This window comes from Bufo gargarizans, unplaced genomic scaffold, assembly GCF_014858855.1.
Source record: "Bufo gargarizans isolate SCDJY-AF-19 unplaced genomic scaffold, ASM1485885v1 original_scaffold_1944_pilon, whole genome shotgun sequence".
Lineage (NCBI taxonomy): Eukaryota > Metazoa > Chordata > Amphibia > Anura > Bufonidae > Bufo > Bufo gargarizans.
This window is the reverse complement of record NW_025334577.1, coordinates 44,895-64,471: the sequence shown is the minus strand read 5'-3', so window position 1 is coordinate 64,471 and position 19,577 is coordinate 44,895. Positions and strand designations below refer to the sequence as shown.

Genomic DNA, 19,577 nt, shown 5'->3' with positions numbered 1-19,577 from the left:
AAGTGTTGAGTGAGCTTGTACATATTCTATGTATGCTCATAGGCTGATTTTAAATTAGTATGAGTATAAAGCTTAGTTTGCTCTGGATGCATGTTGGTACTTGTAGTCCCTGGATTCAATGGAGGCCATTTTGGCACCGAAAAAAGATAAAAACCATAGGGGCCCAGCATGCATGCGGAACCTACAGCCCCTGAACTTCATGGTCGCTGTCATGGCACTTAACAGGTTGAACGTAGTGTTAGGTTCCAGCCTTACAGAGATCACCTTGACGTGTAGCAGACGGGCTCAAATAATTTTGTACACAATGATTTGCCAGGCATCTCTAATTTATAAGCATGGCATTAGCAATATAATACATTTTCGTACTTTATTTGGTTTGCAGAGTGCTGTTGCATTGTATGTTTTGTTCTATGTTGTGTTTTCAGCCATAGCAACGTGCACCTGCGCATTGGGATGTGCTGACTAACCCTCTTTTTTTGCAGTCTGAACTATGTATGCTGATGGAAACCTCAGACCAGACCTGAGTAAACCAACACCTTCTTATATAAGAGACAGGTGAAAATGTCCCATTTTAAAAGAAAAGTCAATTCCTCAAGAATCAGTAAGACTTGGAAAAATATCCTGGTTTATTTCACATTGTATTTATTTCTGCAGCGTGGAGGAGGAAGTAGAAAATGAACCTTTTCATGCAAATCCCTGGTCAGGTCTCTTGGATGGACATTTTCAGGGCGAACTGTCTATTTGGCAGAAGATGAGAGGGACTGACATCCAGGGAGCACAGACTGCTGTAGAGCTGTTAATGAAATCTATCATGGGTTAGACAAATCAAAGCCTTGTGGGTGCACCAAGGAACCCCCTACCATGTAGACGCACAAAATATCATCTTATATTCCACTCTCAGCCTAGAGGATAACAGCGTGTGTAAGGAACAAGGGAGACCCTTGCGGTAAAATATAGCACAAGAAGCTGCTCTATGGGACAGGGCTAACAGTGAGCAAAGGAAAATAAACGGTGCAATTTCAAGGATAGGCCAAGGAAGTAACTTTGCAAAAAATTAGATGTGCAATTTAAAAAAAAGTCTACTAAAACCTGTATACATATATATTCAATAAATAGGTCCCTGCCTCCTGGCACATGTCCCCAAACACTAGAACTCATTTGGAATTTTTGGCATGGTAGATGGAAAATAAGTTCCTGCAGTCAGATATTCACAGATCCAGTGTGATTCCAGATTTTTGACCTTCCCACTTTTGACCATCCTGCATCACAGTGTTCTGAAAGAACAGAAAATTTTGCACCAAAACCACAGAATATTGCAGTCTGTATTCTGATAGGCCAATCCCATAAGTCTGAACCCAACTGCTTATACAGTTTCTGGACCAATGGAATTGCTAGATCAGTGCAATAAATAGCTTAGATGGTAACTGGGCATAAAATAAATTGAAAACTCTATCCTTGCATATCCAGGGCTGCAGACATGTCCAGTTTAGTTAAATGCATTTCCATACTTATGGTTGCAAGTGGATGCCTTCAAATGTATTTAAAGGGGCACTAAACCTAAAATCTGGTTGTCAGGAAGTCCACAATTTTTTCTGCCCTCATGATTAACTACTTTATGTCCCATATCTCCAGCACAGGCATCCTTGAGAAAACTTTACATACCGTAGGTGTAACTGATATTCATTAATACATATTATAACACTGCTACTGATTTTAAAGGGATAGTCCATGATTTTAAAAAAACATGGCAGCTTTCTTTCAAAAACAGCGCCACACCCGTCAACAGGTTGTGCGTGGTATTACAGTTTAGTTCCACTGATGTGTAGTGCTCCCTTAAAGACAGAATAATATGCAGATGCATACATCATGTAACAGATAGAAAAAGTTGGGTGTTCAGCAACATAAAGACATCTCCACACGTACCTTACACCAGTTGTTGAAGTACTACAACTTAAAGCGTATCAGTGCAAGCTAGGAGTTGTAGTTCCACAACAGACAGAGATGCACAAGTTGAAGACCAATTGTTATGATTGCACCAAGGGGTAAAACCAATTGAACCTTAAAGGAGAATATGGCTCTGGTAAAACAATGCCATTTTATCAGCATATGCTCATCATTACTTCAACATATATTATTTCTGACAACTTTGTTTCTTCTTTTTTAATAATGGATATAGTCTTAAAAAATTCAGCTTGTTGGATTCATGTGCAGATAATCCAGGGTAGATGTTCCAGGTGTCGGATATATGAGTTTTGAGTATCAAAATTCTGCTCTTGGTATAGGCTAGCCGTCCGCATCGATCTTGTGAGCTGAAAGAATAGAGAAGAAAAGGAGCCGATCATAAAATCACACAAAAGGCTAATATCAGAGGCGACTTTGTGAGAGGATATTACCAGGCTCTGCTTGCTTTCCTTGCATGATCTACTTTTATGTGGAAGTGAAATGTAAAATGCTAGAAAATCCAAGATGCATTGTGGAATTGGGGATAGGGGTAGCAATACTTCTACCTTTTAAAGTATCTATAAGGACCAGAGGTGCATTTAGCTCCCAATCCAAGGCCTATTGAGTTAATACTGCACGCTGCTGTATGTGACAGGCGTGTTCGTATGCAGACCACAAGCAGTAAGAAAACAGTGTCCTGTGCATCTAAACAGGAAGAACAGGCAAGATAAGGGCACTATACTGCATTTAATGATAGTAGGATGGCACTTAATTGAATTAAAGGAGCTTTCTGGGAGTTCAGCATTGATGGCCTATCCTCAGTAGTCATCAGCAAAGCGAGCTTCAGAATCTAGATCCAAAGTAGCTTCGGTCAAAACTTTGTTTGAATACTGTGCAGAGATCCGTCTCTGCATTCAAATGTATGGGCTCCGGTGAGACTTCGGTGAATAACTTTGGCATTCAATTTTTAAAATTGAAAACCATTTTAAAACTGGAATCCGAAGTTGGCGTTGGTACCGGTTGGTACCTCAGTACTGAAGCAGACTTCGCATCCAAGTTTTAGAATGGTTTTCAAGTTCAATAATCAAATCCTGAAGTTATTCACCAAAGTACTGCAAGACTTTGTCGAGAACCAATTTCCCCCGCGGGAGCCCATACATTTTAATGCTGTATGGAGACGGATCTCTGTACAGCATTAAAACGAAGTTTTGAGCAAATCAACTTCGGATCTTGGATCTGAAGCTCGATTTACTCATCCCTAATACTTAGGATAGGATCCCCAATATTTAATTTGTCGGGGTCTGACTCCAGGCACCCCCACCAATTAGCAGTTTGATAAGGTTGTGTCTCTCTGGTGAGTGCTGTGGCCATTTCCTAAGCCGGTGATGTCATGTTGAACGGTCACATGGCCTATTTGCAGCTCAGTGCCCTTCAAGTAAATGGGCCTGGGCTGCAATACCAAGTACGACCAGTATACAAAGGACGGTGCTGTGCTTAACATGCTGTGAGGAAGCTGCAGCACTCACTAGAGCACTGCAACCTCGTAAAACAGCTGATTGACGAGAGTGCTGGGAGTTGGACCCCCATCAATCAGATCCTGATGACCTATCCATAGGACAGGCCAGCAATATTGGGCTCCCGGAAAACCACATTAATGATAGTAGTATGGCACTATTGAAGCAATGTGAGGTATTGTTTGGGTATAATATGTAATAATTTCCTGGGCTCTGTATGGTTGCATCTATTCGGGTACTGGATAATGGTTTTTGGGCACTATTTGTCTTGGCATTGTGGGGAGCTGTCTGGGCATTTTATGGCACTAGATATATTTGGGCACTGTGTGGAATGGTCTGGGCTTTTATTACATGCATTATCTGGACATTGGGTGGCACTGTCAGGGCTACGGCACTAGATATTTGGGCACTATGTGAAATGGTCTGGGCTTTTATGACATTATCTGGGCACTGTCTGGACAATGGCACTAGATATTTGGACACTGTGTGGCATGCTATGGGCTTTTATGACATGAATTATCTGGGCATTGGGTGGCACTGTCTGTGCTCTTTACAGCACTAGATATCTGGGCACTGTGCGGCATGGTCTGGGCTTTTTAGGACATTATCTGGGCTTTGGTTGGTAATGTCTGGGAACTTTAGTTACTATACCACTTTGATGATACGGAGTGGTGGGGGGTGATCACATCCCACATCTCTACAATCCTTGTTCAGATAAAAAGCTTAAATATAAACTCACACTGCTTTGGTATCCTAAGTGGCTCGTTGTCTCCAGACATGACTTGGTGCAGAACCCCTCTGAACTGGTAGAGGATCTTTAGGCTTTTATCTTCCCCAATACATGGGTCATAGAACCCAGGCAGTCCAGCCTAAGAAGGAGGAAAGACAGCCAGGGTCAGCTGCCATTATAAAGGGACAGCGGGAAAATCTTCACCCTGGAAGGAAGCTTTAGTGCAGTTACCTTTGAAGCTTCTGTGAGGATCAACTTAGAGTCTTTGACCAAGCACTGCAGGGGCACCGTCACATCAATGACTTTCACTCTCTCATTTCTCCGGCTGTTGTCGGTAACAAATTTGCCATACCAAGCATTCAATATTATCAAGCCTGAAACACAAAAATAACCCTAGGTTGTGAAATTTAGAGATCCTGTCAGCTCTCCTGACATGTCCGTTTTAGTAAATGCTTGCAGTCCCAATGAAATAGCAATTCTGCTGCATCATTTTTTAGAATCCAGCATTATGCCATTCCTCTGTTACTCCTCCTGGAAATGCATGAATGAACTGACAACTTGTCAACATGGTACAGAGTCTGACACTGTCAAATCAGTGCTCACTACTGACAAGGGGAAGAGTAATGCTCAATACACACTAATAATAAAATGACAGAAAATTAACAGATGGGCACTAGGCATCTCAAAAGAAGTTCACCCGTACCCATTTTAGACTCTTCAGCTTCTATGATCCGCCGCACAGACTCTTGCATTAATCGTACCTACAAAACCAGAAAACAACAATGAGGATCACATTTTAGAACTTTTTTTTTTTTTTGAAGAATTAAAAGTTAACCTAAAAGTTGCTGACAGCTGAGAGAAGTAAAGAAGGTAGGATTTAACATTCTTCGTCTCCCACTGTGTATTTTATTCAATGTTTTGGATGCATGTTTAACCCCTTCACGGCCGAGCCACTTTTCACCTTAAATCCCAGGCTGATTTTTGCAAATCTGACATGTGTCACTTTATGTGGTGATAACTTTAAAACGCTTTTACTTATCTAAGCCATTCTGAGATTGTTTTCTCGTCATATATTGTGCTTCATGACAGTGGTAAATTTGAGTCAAAATATTTCATTTTTATTTATTAAAAATACACAATTTACCAAAAATGTATAAAAATTCACAATTTTCTAAATTTCTATTTCTCTGCTTTTTAAAACAGATAGTGGTATCTCCTAAAATAGCTATTACTTTACATTTCCCATATGTCTACTTCATGTTTGGATCACTTTGTAAATGACATTTTTTTTGGGGGGGGGGGGGGGGGGGGGACATTAGAAGGCTTACAAGTTAGAAGCAAATCTTGAAATTTTTAAAAAAAAATCCAAAACCCACTTTTTAAAAGGACCAGTTCAGGTCTGAGGTCACTTTGTGAGGCTTACATAATAGAAACCAGCCAAAAATGGCCCCATTTTAGAAACTACACCCCTGAAGGTATTCAAAACTGATTTCACTAACTTTCTTAACCCTTTAGGTGTTCCACAAGAATTAAAGGAAAATTGAGATGAAGGCAGATTTTCAGTTTTGATCAATTTTTTCCAGTAACAAAGCAAGGGTTAACAGCCAAACAAAACTCAATATTTATTACCGGGATTTTGTAGTTTACAGAAACACCCCATATGTGGTCGTAAACTGCTGTACGGGCACACGGCAGGGTGCAGAAGGAAAAGAACGCCATATATTTTTTTGGAAGGCAGATTTCACTGGGATAATTTTAATTTGCCATGTCACATTTGACACCTGGAGTAGAAACTCCCCAAAAATTACCCCATTTTAGAAACTACGGGATAAGGCCGAATGCACACGGCCGTTTTTCACGGCCGTGAGCAGTCCGTGGAACCACGGGCTTGATTCCTGCTGAGAGCAGGAGCGCACAGCGTTTGGTTGCTATGACGCCGTGCGCTCCCTGCTGCCGTCGCAATAATACAGTAATACACTGGTGCATTCGGCCTAAGGTGGCAGTTTTGTTGTTACTATTTCAGGGCACATATGTTTTTTTGGTTGCTCTATATTACACTTTTTGTGAGGCAAGGTACCAAAAAATAGCTGTTTTGGCACCGTTTTTATTTTTTGTTATTTACAATGTTCATCCGACAGGTTAGTTCATGTGGTTTATAGAGCAGATTGTTACTGACGGGACAATACCAAATATGACAATACATAATAAAGCATTTTTGAAAAAAATTATTTTTTGTGTCCCCATTTTCTGAAAGCCATTTATTTTATTTTTTTGGGCCACTGTCCTATGTAGGGGCGAATTATTTTCAGTATGAGATGACTGTTTTATTGGTACTATTTTGGGGTGCATATGACTTTTTGATCTCTTAGTATTACACTTTTTATGATGTAAGACACAGTTTTTATTTAATTTTTTTACAGACGTGGCGATGCCTAATATGTATACTTTTTTTTTATTTTTTAGGTTTTACACAATGATGTCATTTTTGAAAAAATAAAAAAAAAATATATGTTTTAGTGTCTCCATAGTCAGAGCCATAATTTTTTTTATTTTTTAAGCGATTGCCTTAGGTAGGGGCTCATTTTTTGCGGGATGAGGCGACAGTTAGGTTCTATTTTGGAGGGCATACGCCTTTTTGATCGCTTGGTGTTGCACTTTTAGTGATGTAAGGTGACCCCAAATTTTTTTTTTAGCACACTTTTTATTTTATTTTTTTGACGGTGTTCACCGTTAGGTCATGTGTTATTTTTATAGAGCCGGTCGATACGGATGCAGCGATACATAATATGTCTATTTTTCTTTTGTTCCCCTATTTTTTACAAATTTATTTTACTTTATTTTGGGAAAGGGCCACTTTTTTTTTTTTTTACTTGTCACTCTTCATTTTTTTCACACTTTTTTTTTGTCCCACTCTGGGACTTTAAATTTTGGGGGTCTAATGCCCTTTACAATGCATCACAATACTTTTGTAATAGATTGTAATACACTTCAGCCTGCTTGCCTGAGAGATCCAGGGGGCTGGATCTCACAGGCTGTCATGGAAGGCAGCCACGATGCCCAAGGAAGGCATCGGGCTGCCTTCCCTGCCAGCGGGTCCCCGTCAGAGAGGCACAAGGACCCGATGGCCACCCCACACCCGGCAGGATCCCGCATGTGCTGCGGCCAGTGCAAGAGTTTTCACTGATGCCGGCGCGTACAGCAGGGGTCCGGCTATCAGCGACTGCCGGACCCCTGCCCCTGATCAGGCGGGTGCAGCTCCTGCACCCGTCCGATGTACATATACGGCGATGGTATTTGTGTCCCGCATTTCTGCGCCCTACATGTATGGCGTTGGTATCCTACGGGTTAATAAAGTCTATTATAAAAAAAAACAACTTATTATTATTGTTATAATTTATTTAATTTTTTTACAGATTTTAAAAAAAAAATTCATCCCATTTTTATCTCTAATGTGCTGCTATGTATCTGTATTCCAGTCTATTACCTTCTACTAAGGCCTCCTGCACACGAACGTTGTGTGCATCCGTGGCCGTTGTGCCGCTTTCCGTTTTTTTTCACGGACCCATTGACTTTCAATGGGTCCGTGGAAAAATCGGAAAATGCACCGTTTGGCAGCCGCATCCGTGAGCCGTGTTTCCTGGCCGTGAAAAAAATATGACCTGTCCTATTTTTTTCACGGCCAACGGTTCACGGGCCCATTCAAGTCAATGGGTCCGTGAAAGAACACGGATGCACACAAGATTGGCATCCGTGTCCGTGATCCGTGGCCGTAGGTTAGTTTCATACAGACGGATCCGAAGATCCGTCTGCATAAAAGCTTTTTCAGAGCTGAGTTTTCACTTCGTGAAAACTCAGATCCGACAGTATATTCTAACACAGAAGCGTTCCCATGGTGATGGGACGCTTCTAGTTAGAATACACTACAAACTGTGTACAAGACTGCCCCCTGCTGCCTGGCAGCACCCGATCTCTTACAGGGGGATATGATAGTGCGGCACCTGAAGGGGTTAATTGTACTATCATATCCCCCTGTAAGAGATCAGGGCTGCCAGGCAGCAGGGGGCAGACCCCCCCCCCCCTCCCCAGTTTGAATATCATTGTGCGGCCCCCCCCCTCCCCTGTTGTTAACTCGTTGGTGGCCAGTGTGCGCACCCCCCTCCCTCCCTCCCTCTATTGTTTTAATACATTGGGGCCAGTGTGCGCGCGCCCCCAACCCCCCCCCCTCCCTCCCTCTATTGTTTTAATACATTGGGGCCAGTGTGCGCACCCCCCAACCCCCCCCCCCCCTCCCTCCCTCTATTGTAATAATAGCATTGGGGCCAGTGTGCGCACAACCCCCCCCCCCCCCCCACCCCCCCGATCATCGGTGGCAGCGGAGTAGAAGATTTTCATACTTACCTGGCTGCTGGCTGCTGCGATGTCTGCGTCCGGCCGGGAGCTCCTCCTACTGGTAAGTGACAGCAATGCGCCGCACAGACCTGTCACTTACCAGTAGGAGGAGCTCCCGGCCGGACACAGAGATCGCAGCAGCCAGGTAAGTATGAATCTTCTACTCCGCTGCCACCGATGATCGGGGGTGGGGGGGGGGGGGGGCACACTGGCCCCAATGCTATTATTACAATAGAGGGAGGGAGGGGGGTGCGCACACTGGCCACCAACGAGTTAACAATAGGGGAGGGGGGGCCCACTGGCCACCAATGAGTTAAAAACAGGGGGGGGGGGGTCTGCCCCCTGCTGCCTGGCAGCACCTGCCAGGCAGCAGGGGGCAGTCATGTACACAGTTTTTTTGTATATTCTAACCTGAAGCGTCTCCATCACCATGGGAACGCCTCTGTGTTAGAATATACTGTCGGAAATGAGTTTCACGATGTAGCTCATATCCGACAGTATATTCTAACATAGAGGCGTTCCCATGGTGATGGGGACGCTACAAGTTAAAATATACCATCGGATTGGAGAAAACTCCAATCCGATGGTATAACAGAACTCCAGACTTTACATTGAAAGTCAATGGGGACGGATCCGTTTGAAATGGCACCATATTGTGTCAACATCAAACGGATCCGTCCCCATTGACTTGCATTGTAATTCAGGACGGATCCGTTTGGCTCCGCACGGCCAGGCGGACACCAAAATGACTTTTTTTTCATGTCCGTGGATCCTCCAAAAATCAAGGAAGACCCACGGACGGAAAAACGGTCACGGATCACGGACCTACGGACCCCGTTTTTGCGGACCGTGTAAAAAAACGTTCGTGTGCAGGAGGCCTAAGTCTAGTTTCACATATGCGGCAAGAGATCAGACAGGCTGGTCCAGCAGAGAAGCAGAAGCAAATATGCTGAGAATCGGACAGATCTCTGCCGGAACCCATTATAATTAATGAGGTATGCAGGTAGTCAGGTAATGGCAATGCCGTATCCCAAGAGCTCGGGCAGGCTGTTCTCTGCCGGGTCTCTTGCTGCATATGTGAAACTAGCCTAAAAGAGCACAGGCAATTGTTAGGGCACACTAACAACAGGAAATATGACTAGACAGCACTGGGGTCTTTCAGTGGAAACAGGCATTTGCTTGGGAATACCTAAAAATAACGTATCAGCAGGAAAAATGGTCTAACAGCCCCAGTTTTTTAAATTTATATAATAAGAAAAAAATGCATACTTCCTGTCCTGAACTATATCCGTTCCAGTGGCTCCGCTAGATCCAACCGCTTGCTTCAGAGCTCTTGTGCCATATACTGCTGAGGCCAGTGACTGGCTGCAGCTGCCATGTGTGGTATATGGGAACATCATGGCTGAAGCAGAGGGTAGGAAAGGAGCAGTGGCTGGAACAGAGGGGGCTTAGGACAGTAAGTATACTTTTTTTTAATTATTCAAATAGCTTCCTTGCCTGTAAAAGAAAAAAAAAGAAAAAAAAATTACTTGGAAAGCCCCTTTAACCCTTGCGGACAGGGTTTTTGGTAGCCTGGACAATTTTCACAGTTCTGACTTGAAAAAATGAAACAAAAATTTGAAAAAAAATAAAAATGCTACCATGTCCCCAAAATCTAATTTTCTTTAAGTGCACAATATACCACAAATAAAACTATAAAAATACAACTTATAGAATTAATGCACCTAAGAGAAGTGATCTGCAAATTTCACTCTAAATATCCAGTATGGACTGGGTGGGGACAGAGGTAAATGAAACTTTATTGCTTGTGGTGTGTTTGGTGCAACCTATTTGATGCTCTATACCAGAAACAGTAAATATTTGAGTCACAGCATCAATAAATGGCATAACTAGGCAGATAGCGGTGATTAGATGAGCAAGTGCACATCTTCTGCCTTATTTTCCACTGATAACATTTTCCACTGATAAAGTGGAGGTTCACAGCTCTCAGTATAACGGGAAACATGGCATGCATGGATCTAGGTCATTATACGGGGCTGAATTTACGGTAACTCCTATATCTGTATTATAGAATGGGCAGGAGAATGAAGGCAATACTCACTGCAGCCTCTGCTTCTTGCTTCTTCTTTAAGACGTCAGATGCTGAGTCTTCCCTATGTTTCTCTAATTCTCTATCAAATAAAATAAGCGAAAAAAAATGAACAATCAAGGAGTATAAGCTTGTAGAACAGTGAGTGCATCTCTAGAGTATAATACAGAATGTGAAGGCCCTATTACACGGGCAGATTGTTGTTAAAGGGGTTGTCCGGGTTCAGGGTTCATACCCTTATTTTCACCCAGGCAGCCTTCCTGAGGCTAGCATCGGAGCATCTCATGCTCCGATGCGCTCCCTTGCCCTGCGCTAGATCGCGCAGGGCACAGGTTCTTTTGTTTTCAATAACACACTGCCGGGTGGAAACTTCCGCCCGGCAGTGTGTTCGGTGACGTCACCAGCTCAGATGGGCGGGCCGTTTTACTGGCTAGGGCAGCGCTAAATCCCGCACATCAGTGCCAGTGACATCGCCGGGGTTCCTGGCAGCCCCATAGAGAGCCCCGGTACGTCACAGGATCTCCAAACAATTCCTTTGCCCTGTGCGATTTAGCGCAGGGCAAAGGAGAGCAGCAGGGTTCTTTTACATGGGAAGATTTATCAGTGTAATGACTGTCAACAAAATATACCGCATTTTGAACGGTGCTCATTTGAGGATACCATAGTTTTTGCCCCATAAGACGCACTTTCCCCTTCCCTCAAAGTAGGGGAAAAATGTCAGTGCGCCTTATGGGGCGAATACTAATGAGTGCCTCCAATGCGCGTCAGGTCACAGCACAGCCGTGGCAGGAAGAAAAAGAGCGCTGAAGGTGAGAATCGGCGGCGGTGATATGTGGAATGGGAGTGATCTGGGGTCTAAATGGGGGGTCTTATTTATATTTGGGCTCTTATCTGAGGTCTGATTGGGGGGGGGGGGTCATTCATATTGGGGTCTGATTGAGGGTCTTATTAACATTGGGGGTCTGATTGGGGCGGTAAGCTGAGGTCTGATCTGAAGTCTAATGAAAATGTTTTTTTCTTCTTATTGTCTTCCTCTAAAACCTGCGTCTTATAAGGCGAAAAATGAATGACTGCATGAATTTCATGAGATTCAGAATGCATGACCATCAGATGGTTAGAGCAGGCATTTGTTTACCTTGTCAGCTGCACTTCCCATGGTTACACAGGGAAAAGTGCTGCCAAAATAAAATATCCAACAATTCGATGTACATGCATTTGCTCGACTGTCAGCTGCTCAGCGGGTCTTTTACACAGGCCAGTGATTGAGTGATCATTTTGGCCAGTAACTGACCAGCGCAAAAGGTTCTTAAAGGGAAAATGCAGTGGAAACTACAGGTAGCAGGTTATAGAGCAGGAGGAGCTGAACTTATATAAAGATTTATGGGAACAGATTCAGTAAAACCTGTAGTTCATTCATTTGAATATCTGCTCATTCTGAGCTTAGGAGTCCTGTAAGTGGTCTTATTAGTGATTGAAAGCCATCTTTGTGCTGACTGTGCTTATAGCTATATCTGTCAATCACTGATAGGACCACCCACTGGTCTCCTAAGCCCAGAAAAAGCACAGGTTTAAATGAAAAAGTGATCAATTTTAATGAATCTTTTCCCATAAAACAATATATCAATCTCCTCAGCGTCCCCTGCTACATACCGCTCAGCCTGCAGACTGCCACTGCATTTCAATATTACAGGTTCCCTTTAAAAGGATTTTACTGGGTAATCAGCGGCACCGTTACACCGCCAGGTAATTGATAACAAGCGTTCCTATGCGCGCTTGTTAGGGATTATTGGCAGATTCTCGGCCTGTGTAAATGGGCCATAAGAAATGGTTTGAAAGAAGAGGATGAGCCAAGAACAGATAATTTTATGATTAGGCCCCTTTCACACGAGCGAGTATTCCGCGCGGGTGCAACGCGTGATGCGAACGCATTGTGCCCACATGGAATCCGGACCCATTCATTTCAATGGGGCTGTGTACATTTTTTTTCACACATCAGTTGTGCGTTGCATGAAAAACGTAGCATGTTCTATATTCAGCGTTTTTCACGCAACACTGGCCCCATAGAAGTGAATGGAGCTGCGTGAAAATCGCATCCACAAGCAAGTGCGGATGCGATGCGTTTTTTATGGATGGTTGCCAAGAGATGTTGTTCGTATACATTAAATTTTTTATCACGCACGTGCAAAACGCATTGAATCGCATAGCACCGGCGATAAAAAACAAAAAACTGAATGACTTTGCCTGCGAAATCACAATTTTTTTTACTGAATGCATTCGCAACACATCCGAACCTAATCCGGACACGCTCGTCTGCAAGGGGCCTTAGAGGGAAAAAGTTTAGAATAAACACTCCAGAAACTTATTTGGCCAGTTTAGCTACAGAAAAAAGATCTATCTTAATGCAAACCTGGTGTTTCTTGCCCATAGAGGAGTTGTCTGGTTGAGTTATAGGACGAGCTGTGGCGAGATACTTACTTCTCTTTCTGTGCCTTGAGGTAAGGTTTGATGATAAGCTGATGCATCGCTACATAGATAATAAGGGGTCCCACAGTGGCGTAAAACACCGCACTTGGTAGAAGCTGATCTGTCAGATGAATAGGGAAGAAATACGTCTGACTGGCTCTATTCAACCTGGAATAAAGGAGATCAGGAACAGATTAATAGAAAGCATCTGTAGGGCTCTGAACCACCAAACAAGCCGTAAATTATACTTTGCAACAAATGCTGAATCTCATCTGACCTCGAGTGCAAAACTTGACACATCTATTATCCCCATCCCTGTAATAGGTGCGCAGCTAATAAGTAGCTGCTGGTCAGCCTGAATGCCGGGACCATCTATCCAAAGCAACTAGCCGGCCTATAAAATAAATTCATCAATGAAAAGAAGTAATACCCCAAACAAATGCGGTTATTTCTTAGGCTACTTTTACACTTGCGTTTTTGTGCGGATCCGTCATGGACAGATCCGTTCAGATAATACGACCATCTGCATGCGTTCAGAACGGATCCGTTTGTATTATCTTTAAAATAGCCAAGACGGATCCGTCTTGAAAACCATTGAAAGTCAATGGAGGACGGATCGGTTTTCTATTGTGCCAGATTGTGTCAGTGAAAACGGATCCGTCCCTATTGACTTATATTGCGTGCCAGGACGGATCCGTTTGTATTATCTTTAACATAGCCAAGACGGATCCGTCTTGAAAACCATTGAAAGTCAATGGAGGACGGATCGGTTTTCTATTTGCCAGATTGTGTCAGTGAAAACGGATCCGTCCCTATTGACTTATATTGCGTGCCAGGACGGATCCGTTTGTCTCAGATTCATCAGACCGACACCAAAACGCTGCAGGCAGCATTTTGGTGTCCATCTCTAAAGCGGAATGGAGACTGAACTGATGCAAACTGAGCGGATTCTTTTCCATTCAGAATGCATTAGAATGCAAACTGATCTGTTTTGGACCGCTTGTGAGAGCCCTGAACGTATCTTACAAATGGAAAGCTAAAACGCGAGTGTGAAAGTAGCCTTAAAAGAAAAGTAGACATAAATATTTACAGACAACTGAGATCATGTGATATTCTTGGCAGAGCAATGCAGGCTAATTCTGCAATCTACAGTCTTAGGGTACTTTCACACTTGCGTCAAAGTTTTCCGGTATTGAGTTCCGTCCTAGAGGCTCAATAGTCAGTCAGTTTTATCCTAATGCATTCTGAATGGAAAGCAATCCGTTCAGGATGTCTTCAGTTCAGTCCTTTTACGGCATTTGCATGCTGCGTTTTTCTCTCCGGCCAAAACTCCTGAACACTTGCCGGAATTTTTTTCCATTGGAATGTATTAGTGCCGGATCCGGCATTAAAATTGCCACATTGATGGATCCGGTCTTCCGGTCTGCGCATGCGAAGACCTTTAAAATTGTAAAAAAATTAATGAATACCGGATCCTATTTTCCGGATGACACTGTAGAGACGGATCCGGTATTGCAATGCATTTGTGAGACGGATCCGCATCCGGATCCGTTTACAAATTATATCCGTTTGGATACAGATTGCTACGGAACTGCCTGCCAGAAGTGTGAATGTACCCTTACATTGTAAGGTGTGTTCACAATGTGGCAGAAGTGTGCCCCCTTGTGGTCGAAGATGCTATTGTCTTCAATAAGAAAACTTATTGGTGGAGCAAAAAAATAAATAAATGCTGAATGCTGAAAAAATTGCATTTATGGATGGGCTTATCCTTTTATATAGCTAGCAAACTGTGATATCAGAACATATCAAGTAAGTACGTTAAATCTATAATTTAAGTCAATGAAGATTTAGTACAAAAAAAATATTTGTACACTCATTGACAAAAAAAATAATGCACCAAAAAGGAGTTGATGGAATGGCTTTTTCTACGTATGAATGTGATGATGATAATATATATAAGTGATTACAATATTAAAACATAAGGAGATATTTATAGGGGAAAACTGCACAACTGATAGGACCCTGTTGGGCTGCCTATAGCCTGGATACATGATGAGATATTTGGTTGGGAATGGAGTCAGTCATACAGGTTCGGTATGGTATCCTGCGGCACATTTGCTGTGGTGGGTAGTGTGGATCCTGCACTTGTAGGTTGCTGAAGCTGGCGTGCCAGCTGGTCCCATAAATGATCAGGCATGAGAAGGAAGTGATGCCATCTGTAGGTGACATTCCTGGGAAACCTTTGCTGTGTGCAGACGAGCATTATGAAAATGCTGCTGAAAAATGCCAGCTGGAAGCCCTGCCATGAGAGGAACACATGTGGCCGTGGGATGTCCAGCACATCAATACACTAAACGGTCACAAGATCAGAAAAAATCCCTTTAGGGGTCTCTACCTAATAAAGTATTGTAATAAAAATATATCAGAAAACAGTGAGGTTAAATTACCTAGTAGCTACTAGAGGTTGCTAGCGGCAACTGGGGGATTAATGTCACCTAAATCATCCGATATTGACACCAGCAGGTGCTCTATTTTATATAGATTGTTCGGGTTAGATAGTGTGTGGTTAGTTAACCACTGAAATTGGCATGGGTATATTAAATCTCTCTAGATACTAAGCCTGAATTGGGTGTTTGTTCATTAACAGTGAGGGTTGCCGCAATACTCGACAGTCTATTTCTGCGTGGTTTGCAGCCGTTTTGCAAGCCACACACACGTATCGACTGTTCTAAGAGCCTGGCACGTGTTATCAATTGTTTGGTAGTAATTCTCAAACTCTACTATAGTGCACACCTCATTCGCAGCCTATTGGCGTGTGCCTGTTTGCTTTGCAGGCTACACGCTTGTATCAACTGCCCTTGGAGTGTCACATAATACTCTGCGCGCTCCAGCTCAATTAGAAACAATGTGGCTAAGAGATTTGTCCACTCTACCACTGTATGTCCCTTGTCTGCACCATACACACCAATTCAGGCATACCACTTCGAACATACATTGCTGGTAACCATTCACACACATCTAACATGCTGACTCTCCGCTATACCTGACGCTACAATTGTCCACCGGACTGTTAGCTGTCTAAAATGCTAGAACGCTACACCTTAACACCCCTCCCGACATGTTTCGCCACTAAGTGGCTTCGTCAGGTGAAGTGGGGTACTAGCGTGCGCTTTAAAATGCCCGTCTATATGCGCTACAAATGCCCTCCCTGTAATCAATGGCCAATACCGCTCCCGACACCATTGACCGACAGGCGCTTCTTGCTATCGGGCGTGAGCGCATCAGTATTTGAACACAATGTGCGCTCACACCCCTTTACCAGTCACTCACCTTCTCAGGCCATGTTGTCTCCTCCCCACAGGCATCGCTGCTCTGCTAGTGCCTATTCTCGTCAATCACCTTCTCAGGTCGTATAACTCCTCTCCACAGGCATCGCTACTCTGCTATTACCCGTGGGGGGAGGACAGGACTTGAAGCTACTGTTCCTCGATAAACCTCATATGCATGCTAGATGTGTTCTTATGCGCAGAATTGATTACGCATGGTTTACAGTGTGTCATCAGCTCTGAAGACACTGTCGATCCAATGTATTACTCAATAGGAGGACAGTATACTACTACAGAGGGATCTGGACAGATTGCAGGCTTGGGCAGATAAGTGGCAGATGAGGTTTAACACTGATAAATGTAAAGTTATGCACATGGGAAGGAAAAATGCAAGTCACCAGTACATACTAAATGGTAAAACACTCGGTAAGGCCTCTTTCACACTTGCGTTGTCCGGATCCGACGTGTACTCCACTTGCCGGAATTACACGCCGGATCCGGAAAAACGCAAGTGAACTGAAAGCATTTGAAGACTGATCCATCTTCAAAATGCGTTCAGTGTTACTATGGCAACCAGGACGCTATTAAAGTCCTGGTTGCCATAGTAGTAGTGGGGAGCGGGGGAGCAGTATACTTACCATCCGTGCGGCTCCCAGGGCGCTCCAGAATGACGTCAGAGCGCCCTATGCGCATGGATGACGTGCCATGCGATCACGTCATCCATGCGCGTGGGGCGCCCTGATGTCACTCTTAAGCGCCCCGGGAGCCGCACGGACTGTAAGTATACTGCTCCCCCGCTCCCCACTACACTTTACCATGGCTGCCAGGACTTTAGCGTCCCGGCAGCCATGGTAACCATTCAGAAAAAGCTAAACGTCGGATCCTGCAATGCGCCAAAACGACGTTTAGCTTAAGGCCGGATCCGGATCAATGCCTTTCAATGGCCATTAATTCCGGATCCGGCCTTGCGGCAAGTCTTCAGGATTTTTGGCCGGAGCAAAAAGCGCAGCATGCTGCGGTATTTTCTCCGGCCAAAAAACGTTCCGGTCCGGAACTGAAGACATCCTGATGCATCCTGAACGGAGTTCTCTCCATTCAGAATGCATTAGGATAAAACTGATCAGGATTCTTCTGGCATAGAGCCCCGACGACGGAACTCTATGCCGGAAGAAAAGAGCCCTTACACTGACATGGAAAAGGATCTAGGAATTTTAATAAACAGCAAACTAAGCTGCAAAAACCAGTGTCAGGCAGCTGCTGCCAAGGCCAATAAGATAATGGGTTGCATCAGAAGGGGCATAGATGCCCGTGATGAGAACATAGTCCTACCATTTTACAAATCACTAGTCAGACCACACATGGAGTACTGTGTACAATTCTGGGCTCCTGTAAACAAGGCAGACATAGCAGAGCTGGAGAAGGTCCAGAGGAGGGCATCTAAAGTAATAACTGGAATGGGGCAACTACAGTACCCTGAAAGATTATCAAAATTAGGGCTATTCACTTTAGAAAAAAGACGACTGAGGGGAGATCTAATTACTATGTATAAATATATCAGGGGACAGTACAGAGATCTATCCCATCAGCTATTCATTCCCAGGACTGTGACTGACGAGGGGACATCCTCTGCGTCTGGAGGAAAGAAGGTTTGTACACAAACATAGAAGAGGATTCTTTACGGTAAGAGCAGTGAGACTATGGAACTCTCTGCCTGAGGAGGTGGTGATGGTGAGTGCAATAAAGGAATTCAAGAGGGGCCTGGATGTATTTCTGGAGTGTAATAATATTACAGGCTATAGCTACTAGAGAGGGGTCGTTGATCCAGGGAGTTATTCTGACTAAAGTGGGGAAAATTGGCTTCTACCTCACAGGGTTTTTTTTTCGGCCTTATGTACTATGTTAATATGTTCAGTATGTGGAGAACAATTTTTGGACTACAATTACAATATATTTTATACTAACAATGAGAAAGACATCATCTAGCTGTGTAACTTGGGGCAATCACAATTTTTAGTGGACTAAAACACTTAACTCACAAGATACTTATATACAGCAACTTGACCTCTATATTCACACATGTGATATTCTGTTTGCCTTAGTGGATCTGTGTGTATATGAACTCAACTGGTATGGAGCCATACAGACCTGGCAATATTCAATACATCTTGGGACAGGATACTGGGTGAGGATGGATCACTATAACTGATGACACACTAGTATATATATCACATGAGTGTATCCAATTGTATTACTCATATTGTGACATTGTTATTCACTCCTCTATACCTTATTCTGTGTGTCATCTACTTATCTAAAAAAAATACAGGCAGCATTTGTGTTGAATAGGCAGAATTTGTCTCATATTAATATGGATGGCTTTTTTAAGGAGTCGTTATAAAATTATACAGGCTTACCATAATTTATCCTACCTAAACACTAACAAAGTTGTTATTAAATTAGTTATCATCTATGTGAATTATTTTTTCAAACATGTCTAAATGAAGGCCGTATAAGAAAAGCCTTCATTTAGGCCTTTTGGACTAAGGGTCTGTAGTCTGTGAATCCACCTAGCCTCCTCCTGAAGTAGTCTTTGGTCCAGATTCCCACTTCTAGGGTCCAGTTTGATTTTGGCCAGTCCCCAAAATTTAAGAACATCCAGGTTGCTGTTGTGGATATACGTAATATTTCTATAAAGTGAGGTATCCTTTTCTGTATTGATGGCACTGATATGTCCTGATATTCTCCCCCTTAGCTCCTGTATTGTTTTGCCAACATATAGCTTTGGGCAAGTACAGGATGCCACTACTCCAATAATTAAAAAATTCTCTTATGGTATATTCTCGCCCAATGTCGCAATCGTGGGGCTTTTGTTGTACAGGAATTCAAATTCTTCTTTGGATATCGAGCATTGATCCCTGGCTGTCTTCAGAATTTTATGTAATTCACTGAGATACCGGTTTGTAGGGTTCTCTTTCAAAATCTCATATGTTTCTTTATCCATCAATAGCCTATTTATCATCTGATCATAATCTTTCCTGTCTTGGACCACTATATTACCGCCTTTATCACTTGATTTTATCACAATGTCCTTATTCGTCCTTAATTCTTCAAGTGCATTGAATTCC

The 19,577-nt window shown here is 43.2% G+C and overlaps 1 protein-coding gene across 1 annotated transcript in view; it reads right to left on the bottom strand.

Annotated features, from left to right (window-relative positions):
- Positions 1–379: 379 nt before the first annotated feature.
- The window catches only part of LOC122923804 (dnaJ homolog subfamily C member 11-like), a 60,419-nt gene continuing 41,221 nt past the window's right edge, over positions 380–19,577 (bottom strand). The window contains exons 6-11 of the mRNA XM_044274648.1: positions 13,139–13,294; positions 10,676–10,745; positions 4,889–4,946; positions 4,417–4,559; positions 4,195–4,324; positions 380–2,309 (exon numbers count right to left, since the gene is read on the bottom strand). Of these exons, the coding sequence (XP_044130583.1) occupies positions 2,284–2,309; positions 4,195–4,324; positions 4,417–4,559; positions 4,889–4,946; positions 10,676–10,745; positions 13,139–13,294 (583 nt within the window). The 3' untranslated portion in view covers positions 380–2,283. The remainder of the gene's footprint in view (positions 2,310–4,194; positions 4,325–4,416; positions 4,560–4,888; positions 4,947–10,675; positions 10,746–13,138; positions 13,295–19,577) is intronic.